Raw genomic sequence first — 13,018 nt, 5'->3', positions numbered from 1 at the left:
GAGCAAAATACTTGCCCTTTTGAGAGGCATCCCAGTGAGACCCCTGCACCAGTGCTCATCTCTCTTGGAGAAGGATGCGTGTGCTTGAGAACCTCTTGTAATTCTATGCTCATAGCTAATATTGCTGTAAATACAAGCAATCATTCAGATGTCCGTGTTTGTACCTTTACCAACATTATGGGATGTGACTTGAATTATTCAGCTCCAGGTACGTCGTATCAGTTGTTGGGGTCCAATTACACATTCATCCAAGATTTGCCACCTGCCCCAATTGGAACGAATCTTGCCTTGGTAATGAAATTATTGCAACATGACGATCTGCACCAACTGCTACAACGCATCCAAGACAACGGACAAAAAAACCTTTAATTACTGCTCACCGTGATAAAAAAGAGAAAAACCGAGTCCTGGAAAGGGTGAAGAAGGATGGAGAACACCGTTGGTGGGAAATGCTCCTTGGATGGTCACCAACAGCAAGAGGAGTATTTCATTCTGTGCTTCACCCTGCTGCGATCTGATTAATCCTCACATGGATGTGTTTATTGCTTGTAATCGTACTACATGTGTGAAAGACTGGCACACGCTGAGGTAACTGGCCGGGCTCAAATTACCCAAGGAATCTGAAAGTTGGCCTGGCAATCAGATTACTTTTCCTAGCCTATGGTGATCCACGGGTAAGGTGAGTTCCGTTATGTGCGTTGGCAGCCCTCACATTTTGCTTCCTTGCTTTATGGGAGTTTAACATGCATCTTTCCCTTCTGCCATCATTCCCCTCAATGCTTTTCTTCTTAATAACACCATGGGACAGTGACAGCAAGCTCTGCACCGCTGGGTGGTGTGAGAAGCGGCAACCACAATTGGCTCAAAGCTTGTTCAGCAGCACCCATCTGAGGTACGAGAGGATGTGGAATGCTTGGCTCAAAGCCTATTCAATATCAGACACTGTATGGAAACGTAACGTAGCAATAGTGTTGGGAAGATGGTGAGCCTGAGGTACTCAACCGATGAGTGCCTGGAGAGGTATGAATCCATCGGACGCGAGGTATATAACGGAGTGGATTTCACTCCTTAGGTGTGCAATTCCTCCCTTGTCAGTAGAGGCTGTGTGCCCACGGTAGCAGTCATGGACAAACTGCTCTTCACAGAGATCTTTCCCTGACTAGAAATCATTGGTTTTGAGCTTCCATCTTCCCCAGAGTCATATCTTCCCCAGATTGATCAAGTGTGCTCTGCCCAGAGGTCCACCTCCGCTCAACACATGTACATTTTTGTGGGTCACCCCCAGGGAAGGGCTTTCTCCACCCACAAAGTCCAAACACACGCAGGGCTGGCTGAAGTGGCACATTACTCAGAAGGGAAGTTCACTTCCTGTGCAGGTGAGAAGAGGTGGTGTCATATGGGACCACATCCCCATCCCGACTCACCACCGTGGGGGTTCTCCAGGGAGGGCTGGGCCCAGTATTGCCCCGGCTGTGGGCCCAACGGGGAAGCGCAGGGAACTGGGACCGCACCAACCGCAGGGACCCCTCCTGAGTCCCGGTTTCACACTGTACCTGTGGTCGAGATGCTGGATTTTCTATTGTGGCCTGCAAGGGAGGGAGAGCCATGAACCCTGGCTCTGTGCTCGCTGTGTGGCATGAAGCATCATGCCACCACCAGCACTGTGACCCCAGAAGCAACGAGGGGCCCCAGAGTGCCCTGACCCCAAGCACTGGCAGTCTTCTGCCAGTTCTGCCCTTAGTACTCACCTGGCGCTGCTTCATAACCCTTCTTCTCCTTCCCTACAGACAGAAAGAAGTGTCAACACCGGGCTCATGTCAAAGAATGGGCAATCCTAAGGGATTCTGAGCATGTCCCCCCCCCCCTCCCCCCCCCCCAAACACACCTTCCCCCCCAGCCCTCTACATTTACCTGACTTGCTCTTCCACACCACGACTCCAACGACAGCAGCAATGACAGCCACGATGGCGCCGACTGCCCTGGCAACAGAAGGAGTCAGGTTGGGCTGCGGCTCTGGGAGTAGAGTGGCTTTGTCAGGAATGGAAAGGGTGGCCCCCCAGACCCCAACCCCACGCACTCCACGCTGCCAGGCTCACCCCATGAGAAGAGGCCAGGCTGGGGCAGGCTGGCGTGCTCCACGCGGCACCGGTACTTGTCCCCATCCTCCGGCAGCACATCGATGGTGGCCGAGGCGTGGTAGGTGCCATCACTGTTGGGCACCATGCCCCCCCAGTGGGTCTCCTGGTCCCGGACCATGCCGTCCTTCATCCAGCTGATGGCAATGGGCCGCGGGTAGAAGCCATAAGCGCGGCAGGACAAAGTCAGGATCCTGTCGGCCTCCTTCCCCCACACTCGCACCACGGGCTGCACTGCAGGTGGGTGATGTTGTGGGCCAGGCTGAGCACCCCACACTGAGCCCCTGCCCCACACCCAGCTCACCCCACGCCCCCCTCCCTTCCTCACCTCTCCTTTTCAGTGCCACCTTCCCATGCTCCAGGTATCTCCTCAAGTTCTGAACACAGACAGTCCCCAGCTCATGCTTCCATCTCTCAGCATACGTCCCTTCTGTCTCCCATCTCCTCTTGGTGATTTCTGCCACTGGATCCGCCGCGGTGAACGTCATCGTGTCCATATCAAAGGCGAGGAAGTCCCTCCCATCAAATGCATACTGATCGTACCCTCGGATGCTGCCGTCCTCCAGGATGTCACAGCCGATCATCATCTGCATCGTGTGAGACCCTGAGGCACAGCCAGAGTGATAGGTGAGAGGCTTCTTGGGCTGTGGGGCACCGTGAGTGCCATGGGGCTGGGGTGGGGTGGGTGGGCGCAGGAGCAGGGCAGCCCAGGGACAGTGCCACCACACATGGACGGCCCAGCACAGCTGGGTGGGGGGCACGGCCAGACATCAGTGGGGCTGGCGGACACCCTCGGCACACAGAGCTCCTGTCCCAGACGCATCGCGCTGCAGCTTCCCCCACGCTCACCTTTACTTTTGTTGTAGCGTTCCGGCAGCCTGCTCAGGAACCAGTCAAAATCCCGCTCACCGCCCTGGGCCTTCTGGGTCTGCACAGCCCAGTGCTCCTGGTCCTCCTGCGGCAGCATCTCCGCGATGGGCTGTGCAGTCCTGCTCTTACTGTCGTAGATACCGAAGATTTTGTCGTCCACGTACCCGACGATCACGAACCGCGGCATCCCGGGGCCGGGATCCGTCATCCCGGTCAGGAAGTAGCGCAGGGAGTGCGACCCTGCGGGGACAGACGGCGTCGGAGTCGTGAGCCGCGGGTGGGGGTCCCGCGGACGCAGCCCCGGCGTCGGGGAGCGAGGAGCCGCGGGTCCCGGTGCCGGGGGCAGCCCGCTCCCACAGTACACACCGCACACCGCCGCGCCCAGGGCGCCAACCAGCAGCCGCAGCCCCAGCCCCAGCCCCAGCACCACCACCTCGCTCGGACCCATCGCACCGCTCCGCTCTGCGGAGACCCCAGGCTCCGCACCGCTTCATAAATGGTACCTCCGCTCCTCCCGGCCAATGGAGTCCATGAGCGCGTGTGACGTCACCGGGCGCCAGGCAGATCTCGCTTGTGAGGGTTGTCAAAAGCGAAAGCGAAAGCGCGGAGGACGGGAGGGGACGAGCGGGTCCGTGGGGCGACCCCGGGAATGAAGGGAAGAAGGGAAGGAGCCGTCCGCCACAGCGCGGTCGAGGGCAACGATGGGAGCACCACCAGTGTGGGGCACGCGGAACGCTCCTCCCAGCAAGGATAGGTTGGGTGCAGAGAGGCACAGAGACCCCAAGGGTGGGAAGGATCACCATTGATCCCCACCCGACAGGGAATGATCCCGAGGGCAGCGGCTACGAGCAGCACCTCAGCTCTGTGGGTTGTTCTGCCCAGACAGGAGGAGACCGAGGGGAGGCTCCGTGGTACCTCACAGCCCCCTCATGGTGGCCCGCAGGCTTCTCTTGGTAGCCAAGAAGGTATCCATCCGTTCCCTCCCACACAGTGAGACCACCCCGCCCTGTGTGCAGGCCTTGGCTTCTCTCATGGTTGGTAACTCTGCTTTTCTTCTGCTGAGGCTCTCTTACCCAAACACAGCAGCCTTACAACAGCCTTCCCAGCCCATAATAATACCCACACTATTCGCAACCTTTAAAAAGTGCAAGTGAGAATTAATCCCATCATTCAGCAACTCCATTTCCAAAGCATGCCACTCACATCTGTGGTATTTCTACCTTTTCACACCAGCTGTTTCTAAGGACAAGATACAGAATACAGACATGGTGCTCTGCTTCTTCAGACCAGATCCCACTTTTCCATATCCAATGCAGAAACACAGCCTTGGAAAGCCATCTGCACCCAATCGGTAGGCATTTCAGTGTCGTACGCTGCCAGGTTCCCATTGCCTGGCTCCTGTGGCCAGAGAGTATTTGCATTTATAATCCAGCCTCCTAAGAAATGAGCTGTGTTGCTCTGTGAGAATCCTCGGGGCTTTGGAAGCAGTGCCCACTTCCCAAGCGTGTCTGCAATCACAGCGGAAGGCTCAGAGGTAATTAAACGATAACGACAATCAGTGGTTGGAGAGAGTGACGAAAGCCAAACGGATGGTTTGTTGAGGAAAGGGGCGCGGGCAGAACCTACATATGCTGCATTCTCTCGACTGGGGGGCCCTTTTTTTGTCCTCTTCTTCTGCCAACGTGGCATTGCGGGGCACTTTGGTACTGTGGGAATGGGATGCTGTTTCTGCATTACAACTAACAGGATAAATATTTTACTGATAGTTCTTTTCAGAGGGGTCTTTTTCCTTCACCAGGGCTCTCTGACGGTCTGTGCATGCTCAGCAGAGAGGTGCAGTAATTGATGGTCACAGAGATGAGGTGGATGCGGTCATTTATTGGTACAGAGACTGCAGCTCTGCTCTGTGCAGCCGTCTGGAATAGCTCTGAGCCTGGAGGTACAGACAGGTTGCACATCCCACTCCCAAACAGTGTGACAGGGATATCAATGGGCTCGTTATGTTGGAAGACTGCTAATTGCTGGTGCTGGACAGACAAGCCCTGAGTGATAGGGAATTGAAGGAGGAGAAGCAGAACAATGAGCAGTATCCATGTTTAGATAGCAACGATCTGTGCTCAGCAGGTATGGATGCGTTCAGCTGAGCGTCGGGAAGATTTGTGAACCTGAAGCACTCAGCCAATGAGGACCCATGGGAGGAAGAAATCAACATTGGGTAACAGGGCATAAAAGACGTAACGCTGCTTTCTGTGTGTGCTGCTACATGCGGGACAGCCGGCATTGCAATGGGAATAAAACCTGCTTTGATCAGAGATACCATCCTGATACCTTACTTGGGTATCACCAACGGATGTGGGTTCTCATTTTCAGCTGATGGCTCAGAGCCAAGCACAGCCATGCGGGTTGGGCTGTGTACTGCGGAGGCCCCCCCACATTGAGTGCACCAACCACTGCTATGGGCAGAACCACAGCTGGGTAGGAGGAGAGAACTTAGAAAACCGCAGCTGCTCCCCCTCTTCCTGCAGCGCTGTGGAATGTTTTCTCCTCCCCAGACAGGTCGTGGCACAGCTGCCCCATGGCATCGCTGCCTGTATGGGAACTGCTGAGTCCTGGCCTGACCCAGCGATGGATCACCTGGGAAAGGACCGGTCAGCCCTGGCAGCAGAGGTGAAGGCAATGCAGTGGTGTGAGCAGGAGGGGTGGAGCCTGGCTGCATCTCTCTTAGACCCCATTGAAGGGCTGTCTGCCAGTGAGGCAGGGTGTGTGCTTGGAGATCCTCCTGTGCAGTTTTTCCCCATAAGCTGAGGTGTTCTCAGATGACTGAGTGATCTTTTTCTCTTTGTCCCTTTTGCCTTTCCTCTCCTGTCTCATCCTTCCTCCTCTTTAATCGTTTTGATTGTACTGGTGCTCCTTAGCATCACTTCACCACAGCAGTCCCCCATAATATCACTGCTGCTTTTCATTGCCTCATACTGTTGCCACCCCTTAGTGTCAGTGCCCCATAGCAATGCTTCATGGCATTGCTTTCCCCATGGCATTGCTGCCTGTATGGGAACTGCTGAGTCCTGGCCTGACCCACTGACAGATCACCTGTCAGTGTTGAGACTGGGGCATTCCCTCCTGGGTAGAATTGGCACAGGCATCAGGTAAGGAATTTCTATAGGGTAGGGGAGAGCCTAGCACAGGACAGAAGGAGTGTGCAGACTGTTGGAAATGTTGTCCTCCTGTCTCCTTAAAAGGTAAAGAACATACCCAAAGACAATGGGTTGCTAACAGACGTTGTATGGAAACATAATGGAGCAACAGCTTCGGACCACTGTGAGCCTGAGATGCTCAACCAGTGAGTGCCAGGAGAGGCTTTGCCTGTGTTGGACCCAGGGGAGAAAACAAAGTGGATTTCACTGATCAGGAGCGCAATTTCTCCCTTGGCAGTAGGGGGCGTGCGCCCGTTGTTGCAATCATGGACAAACTGCTCTTCACAGAGATCTCGGCCTGATTCGAAATTGTAGACCTGGAGCGTGTTTCTCACAAAGCTGCAAACATCAGCCCGAGCTCCAAGGTGGGCGAGGAGGGCCCAGGGAGCAAAGGGCTTCACCGTGGTGCTGGGCATAAAAGACATAACGCTGCTTTCTGTGTGCTGCTGCATGCGGGACAGCCGGCATTGCAGTGGTGAATAAAACCTGCTTTGATCAGAGATAGTGTCTGGATCAATTCCTTGGGTATAACCAACAGGTGCGGGTTCTCCTTTCCCCCCATGATGGCTCAGAGCCAAGCACAGCTGTGTGGGTTGGGCTCTGTACTGCGAAGGACCTCCCACCAACTGTGTGAACCAAACAAAGGGAACTTTGAAAGATGTAGCATAACCACAGGAATGATCTATCGGCGTGGTTTGGCTTCCTCAGACAGATCCTCTGCCTGCACACGCTGCTCAGCTGAATGGTACCAACACCGCCTTTGGCTTCTCACGTCTTCACATTTCACACTGCACTGAACTCCTTCCTGCTCCTCTTGCTCCTCTCTCTTTCCTTCTTTCCACTCCCCTTCCTCTCTCCTTTTTCTCCCCCCTTTCTCATCCTCCCGAGCCCCTCCTTCAGTCCTTTCTTCTATCCCCCCCATCCTAACTGTCCACCCCACAGCAGTCTGTGCAAATACCAATACTGAAGCACAAGGTTTCCACGCCTGCAGAAGGAGAACGACTGAACCATTCGTCAGAGCACAAAGCAGCACCAGAACCCCCAGCACACCAGAGGAGAAGGATCCCAACAAGGTAAGGCTGGGGATGGGGAGCAAAAGATTGGAATGGGAGGAAAAAAGGGAAACATAAAGAGGAAAACCACTTCTACCAACATCTGCCCTCCAGTTCTGACCCCCAGCTCCCAGAAGAGGATGTGCACATATCGGTGCTGGAGTCCAATACTTCCACACCCGCTATGGGAGAAGGAGACCAACAGGAAACATTTTTAGAGCACCAAGCAGCACCGGAGCCTCTTGGGCAGAGTGGAGGACTCCAATGGGGTAATGGTGGGGACTGAGCAAGAAGGAGAGCATGGGGGAGAACAGGAGTAGAAGGATGTGCCCCCACCCGCTCGCTGCTTCCCAGGTTCCTGGTGCCATGGGATGGGAAGAAGGACATCCTGTGTGCAGCTCATTGCCGTGCATGCAGCGCTGGGAGCACTCATCCTCGTGCTGGTGGTGATATTGACCGGTGAGTGCCACCAAGCGTCCCCACGGTGAGAGGATGCCTCGGGTTTGGGTACAGAGCAGGGATTTGGGGTTTCCAGCACATGGATGCGCTCCCCAAGCACAGCCTTGCTCCCACGTGCTCTGGGGCAGCCACGTGGTGCCCTACACCATGCTCTGCTCAACTTTTCTAACCGCCCCCGGGCTGCACTGTGACGTGCTGTGGCCTCATCTCCCACCGCGGTCGGAGGGAGGTGAGAGAAATGCAGATGTCCTGCTCCTTGCCCCACATTTGTTCAATTCCTCATTTTCAGTGTGTTGGCGGGCCCCCATCCCACCTTTCCCAGGCTTTGCCCACGTGTGCCCCAACGCTTGGGTCGGATTCCAGGGGAAATGCTGTTATTTTTTGAAGGGGGAGAATGATTGGAACAGCAGCAGGGAGCACTGCAATGCCCACGGAGCTTCCCTGGCCACCATAGGCAGTGCGGAGGAGATGGTGAGATGGGGACACGAGCCCAAAGCTCTGGGGAAGGCTCCAGGCTGGGGAGGGACAGCAGCACATTACTGCCCCCCACCCCTCCCGCATCCATCTGGGGGATGTCCTGAGATGTGCACCTCCGGGGGCAGCTCTTGTGCCATGGAAGCACAAACAAGCTTCGTCCATGCAGCAGAAGGCAGCGCCTTGCAGCCTGCTGGAGCCTGAGATGTGGGTGGGACAGATGCTAAAACCTCCTGACATTCAACACTCTCTTCCTTTAAAGGATTTCATGATGCGCTTCCAGGGCCCGGCAAACTGTTGGATCGGGCTGCACAGGGAAGAAGAGGACGCCCTGTGGACATGGAGCAATGTCACAGCCTTCACCAACTGGTCAGTCTGTCTGTCCAGCTGTCCCAGCTATGACTACCCACAGGCTCTCTTTGGGATGGGGACCTTCTCCTGGTGCCACAGCCATGGTTTCACATAGGCTGCTTGGCTCAGGCTTGGTGCTCCACCATGAGCCCTTTCTGCCCTTCCTTCCCCAGGAGAGGCAGCCCCAGCTTTTCTCAGTGCATCGGGGCAGCTTTCCCATTCTCCTCCCTCTTGGGCACAGGTTTGAGCTGCGAGGTGGAGGCCGATGTGCGTACCTGAACGGGGACAGGATCAGCTCATCCCTGTGCCACCTACACAAGCACTGGGTCTGCAGCAGAGCTGACCACTACGTCCTCTGGAAGCAAAAGGCGCACCCACAATGAGAGACCCCACCACCGTGTCAGGACATGGTCAGCCATGTGACAGGTAGGTCGTGTTTTTGCAGTGGAAATTTCCAGTATTTCTGAAGGTATTGTAGTTGCTTTTCACAGAAAAAGCTGCTGAACAGAGTAAAGTTGAGACTGGGGCATTCCGATCTGGGTAGAATTGGCACAGGCACCAGGTAAGGAAATTCTATAGGGTAGGGGAGAGCCAAGCACAGGACAGAAGGAGTGTGCAGATTGTTGAAAATGTTGTCCTCCTATCTCCTTAAAAAGTACAGAAAATACCCAAAGACAATGGGTTGCTAACAGACGTTGTATGGAAACATAATGGAGCAACAGCTTCGGACCATTGTGAGCCTGAGATGCTCAACCAATGAGTGCCAGGAGAGGCTTTGCCTGTGTCGGACCCAGGGGAGATAACGGAGTGGATTTCACTGATCAGGAGCGCAATTTCTGCCTTGGCAGTAGGGGGCGTGCGCCCGTTGTTGCAATCATGGACAAACTGCTCTTCACAGAGATCTCGGCCTGATTCGAAATTGTAGACCCGGAGCGTGTTTCTCACAAAGCTGCAAACATCAGCCCGAGCTCCAAGGTGGGCGAGGAGGGCCCAGGGAGCAAAGGGCTTCACCGTGGTGCTGGGCATAAGAGACATAACACTGCTTTCTGTGTGTGCTGCTGCATGCAGGACAGCCGGCATTGCAGTGGTGAGTAAAACTGGCTTTGATCAGAGATAGTGTCCTGATCAACTACTTGTTTATCACCAACGGATGTGGGTTCTGCTCTCCTCCTGTAACTGCTCAGAGCCGAGCACAGCTGTGTGAGCTGGGCTCTGTACTGCGAAGGACCTCCCACCAACCGTCTGAACCAACCGCTGCTGTTTCCAGCAGGAAATTAGAAAGATGCAGCATGACCACAGGAACGTTCTGTCAGCGTGGTTTGGCTTCCCCAGACAGATCCTCTGCCTGCACACGCTGTTCAGCTGAATGGTACCAACACCATCTTTGGCTTCTCACGTCTTCACATTTCACACTGCACTGAACTCCTTCCTGCTCCTCTCTCTTTCCTTCTTTCCTTCTTTCCACTCCCCTTTCTCTCTCCTTTTTCTCCCCCCTTTCTAATCCTCCCGAGCCCTTCCTTCAGTCCTTTCTTCTATCCCCCCCATCCTAACTGTCCACCCCACAGCAGTCTGTGCAAATACCAATACTGAAGCACAAGGTTTCCACGCCTGCAGAGGGAGAACGACTGAACCATTTCTCAGAGCACAAAGCAGCACCAGAACCCACAGCACACCAGAGGAGAAGGATCCCAACAAGGTAAGGCTGGGGATGGGGAGCAAAAGATTGGAATGGGAGGAAAAAAGGGAAACAAAAAAAGGAAAACCACTTCTACGAACATCTGCCCTCCAGTTCTGACCCCCAGCTCCCAGAAGAGGATGTACAGATATTGCTGCTGGAGTCCAATACTTCCACACCCGCTATGGGAGAAGGAGACCAACAGGAAACATTTTCAGAGCACCAAGCAGCACCAGAGCCCCTTGGGCAGAGTGGAGGACACCAATGGGGTAATGGTGGGGACTGAGCAGGAAGGAGAGCATGGGGGGGAACAGGAGTAGAAGGATGTGCCCCCACCCGCTCGCTGCTTCCCAGGTTCCTGGTGCCATGGGATGGGAAGAAGGAGATCCTGTGTGCAGCTCATTGCCGTGCATGCAGCGCTGGGAGCACTCATCCTCATGCTGGTGGTGCTGGTGATATCGACCGGTGAGTGCCACCAAGCGTCCCCACGGTGAGAGGGTGCCTCAGGTTTGGGTACAGAGCAGGGAATTGGGGTTTCCAGCACATGGATGCGCTCCCCAAGCACAGCCCTGCTCCCACGTGCTCTGGGGCAGCCACGTGGTGCCCTAGACCACGCTCTGCTCAACTTTTCTAACCGCCCCCGGGCTGCACTGTGACGTGCTGCGGCCTCATCTCCCACCGCGGTTGGAGGGAGGTGAGAGAAATGCAGATGTCCTGCTCCTTGCCCCACATTTGTTCAATTCCTCATTTTCAGTGTGTCGGCGGGCCCCCATCCCACCTTTCTCAGCCTTTGGCCACGCATGCCCCAACGCCTGGGTCGGATTCCAGGGGAAATGCTATTATTTTTCGAAGGAGGAGAATGATTGGAACAGCAGCAGGGAGCACTGCAGTGCCCACGGAGCTTCCCTGGCCACCATAGGCAGTGCGGAGGAGATGGTGAGATGGGGACATGAGCCCAAAGCTCTGGGGAAGGCACCAGGCTGGGGAGACGTTACTGCCCCCCACCCCTCCCGCATCCATCTGGGGGACGTCCCGAGATGTGCACCTCCGGGGGCAGCTCTTGTGCCATGGAAGCCCAAACAAGCTTCTTCCATGCAGCAGAACGCAGCACCTTGCAGCCTGCTGGAGCCTGAGATGTGGGTGGGACAGATGCTAAAACCTCCTGACATTCAACACTCTCTTCCTTTAAAGGATTTCATGATGCGCTTCCAGGGCCCGGCAAACTGTTGGATCGGGCTGCACAGGGAAGAAGAGGACGCCCAGTGGACATGGAGCGATGGCACAGCCTTCACCAACTGGTCAGTCTGTATGTCCAGATGTCCAGGCCATGACTTCCCACAGGCTCTCTTTGGGATGGGGACCTTCTCCTGGTGCCACAGCCGAGGTTTACCGTGGCCCGCCAGGCTCAGGCTTGGTGCTCCACCATGAGCCCTTTCTGTCCTTCCTTCCCCAGGAGAGGCAGCCCCAGCTTTTCTCAGTGCATCGGGGCACCTTTCCCATTCTCCTCCCTCTTGGGCACAGGTTCGAGCTGCGAGGTGGAGGCCGATGTGCGTACCTGAACGGGGACAGGATCAGCTCATCCCTGTGCCACCTACACAAGCACTGGGTCTGCAGCAGAGCTGACCACTACGTCCTCTGGAAGCAAAAGGTGCACCCACAATGAGAGATCCCATCACCACCAACCTTGTGCCAGTGCTGCTGTTGTATTACAGTGTATTATCTTGCAGCCCGATGTCGTTTCTAGTCAACTACTTTGTTTCTCCTCAGACCGTTGCTGCCGTGTTGTTTTTGGGCCCATCTCGCTATCCTTTTCCCTGTTCCCCTTTTCTGGGGTGCAGATCTGTGGGTCCCTCTGCCCCGCTACTCACGGAACCGGGCCGAACCAGCCCATAAACCACTGACATTGTGGATGAGGTGCTACGAGATGAGGCTGAGGAGCTCAGCGGTGGTGATGGTGATAGGATGACTGTTGGACGGGATGATCCTGTAGGTCCTTTCCAGCCCTGTGCCTCTATGATTCTGTCATCATTCTGGGCCACTCTCTGTCCAGGTCGTATTGTTTCAGGCACGCTCTGACCTCACTGCACAGAGGTGCTCTCTGAACTGCACGCTGCATCTCTAGTGCTATTGGCTTCTTAAAGCCATTCTCCTCTGCAATTCCCTGCAGTTTACAAAGAACCATAGAATGGTTTGGGTTGGAAGGGACCTTTCAGACCATTCACTTCCATCCCCGGCTGGAGGCAGGGACACCTCCCACCACACCAGGCTGCTCACAGGGCGGGGGCATCCACAACCTGCTCCACTGTCTAAATCCACCCTCTTCCACTCTAAAGCCATTTCCCCTCCTCCTGTCGCTCCACGCCCTTACAAAACAGCCCCATCCCAGCTTTCCTGGAGGCCCCCTTCAGGTACAGCCCATGACTTCGGGTACGCTTAGCTGGGCAGCAATGGAAGCTGCTGGCAGCTCACCCAGTGCCTCCGTGCAGAAGAGGCCTCTGCACAGCCACAACCTTCCCGGGATCTGCACTGGCCAATACCTTCAGGGAGTCACACGCCTTCGGGACTCCTTCGATTTCTTTCTCTGCCCATCCTGCCAAGCCGCTGCCCATCGTAAAGACGCGGAGTTTGCAGTAAGCAAAGCGTGCTCTATTGCAGCCGCTGCCATCGCTTCCCGCAGCGCTGTGGGACGGGACGGGACGGGACGGGACGGGACGGGACGGGACGGGACGGGAGGGGAGCGCTGCCCCAGGCACGGAAGCACCGCCATTCTTTCTCCATCAGCCCCCTCCCCTTCCACGCCCGTCCACA

The 13,018-nt window shown here is 55.6% G+C and overlaps 4 protein-coding genes across 21 annotated transcripts in view; 3 read left to right on the top strand and 1 right to left on the bottom strand.

The window, feature by feature from the left end:
- LOC121106918 (class I histocompatibility antigen, F10 alpha chain-like) overlaps positions 1-13,018 on the top strand; it is a 58,142-nt gene that overhangs the window by 37,923 nt on the left and 7,201 nt on the right. The window lies entirely within an intron of this gene.
- On the bottom strand, positions 334-13,011 carry LOC121106922 (class I histocompatibility antigen, F10 alpha chain-like). 13 transcript variants are annotated; one of them, XM_040648730.2, is made up of 8 exons: positions 3,439-3,525; positions 2,985-3,245; positions 2,464-2,739; positions 2,097-2,369; positions 1,912-2,013; positions 1,749-1,781; positions 1,554-1,586; positions 334-1,368 (listed from the first exon to the last, which is right to left on the bottom strand). In XM_040648730.2, exons 1-8 carry the CDS (start codon positions 3,497-3,499, stop codon positions 1,349-1,351), a joined length of 1,059 nt encoding a protein of 352 aa, XP_040504664.1. In that variant the 5' UTR covers positions 3,500-3,525; the 3' UTR covers positions 334-1,348. The 13 variants fall into 13 exon arrangements, with proteins under 13 accessions (XP_040504664.1, XP_040504665.1, XP_040504667.1 ...); XM_040648731.2 differs by having other exon boundaries at positions 1,912-1,979; XM_040648733.2 differs by having other exon boundaries at positions 1,912-1,974.
- On the top strand, positions 6,906-8,945 carry LOC121106943 (C-type lectin domain family 2 member E-like). The gene is made up of 7 exons (XM_040648839.2): positions 6,906-6,944; positions 7,142-7,272; positions 7,366-7,520; positions 7,606-7,710; positions 8,000-8,181; positions 8,447-8,553; positions 8,777-8,945. Exons 1-7 carry the CDS (start codon positions 6,942-6,944, stop codon positions 8,916-8,918), a joined length of 825 nt encoding a protein of 274 aa, XP_040504773.1. The 5' UTR covers positions 6,906-6,941; the 3' UTR covers positions 8,919-8,945.
- On the top strand, positions 9,866-11,942 carry LOC121106502 (C-type lectin domain family 2 member I-like). 6 transcript variants are annotated; one of them, XM_040648818.2, is made up of 7 exons: positions 9,866-9,904; positions 10,150-10,231; positions 10,325-10,479; positions 10,565-10,675; positions 10,965-11,146; positions 11,402-11,508; positions 11,732-11,942. In XM_040648818.2, exons 3-7 carry the CDS (start codon positions 10,395-10,397, stop codon positions 11,871-11,873), a joined length of 627 nt encoding a protein of 208 aa, XP_040504752.1. In that variant the 5' UTR covers positions 9,866-9,904; positions 10,150-10,231; positions 10,325-10,394; the 3' UTR covers positions 11,874-11,942. The 6 variants fall into 6 exon arrangements, with proteins under 6 accessions (XP_040504752.1, XP_040504749.1, XP_040504747.1 ...); XM_040648815.2 differs by having other exon boundaries at positions 10,104-10,231; XM_040648813.2 differs by having other exon boundaries at positions 10,101-10,231.

The sequence above is a fragment of the Gallus gallus genome, chromosome 16 (genome assembly GCF_016699485.2).
Source record: "Gallus gallus isolate bGalGal1 chromosome 16, bGalGal1.mat.broiler.GRCg7b, whole genome shotgun sequence".
NCBI lineage: Eukaryota > Metazoa > Chordata > Aves > Galliformes > Phasianidae > Gallus > Gallus gallus.
The sequence above is the reverse complement of the archived record's forward strand: the minus strand, read 5'-3'. Positions and strand labels throughout refer to the sequence as shown.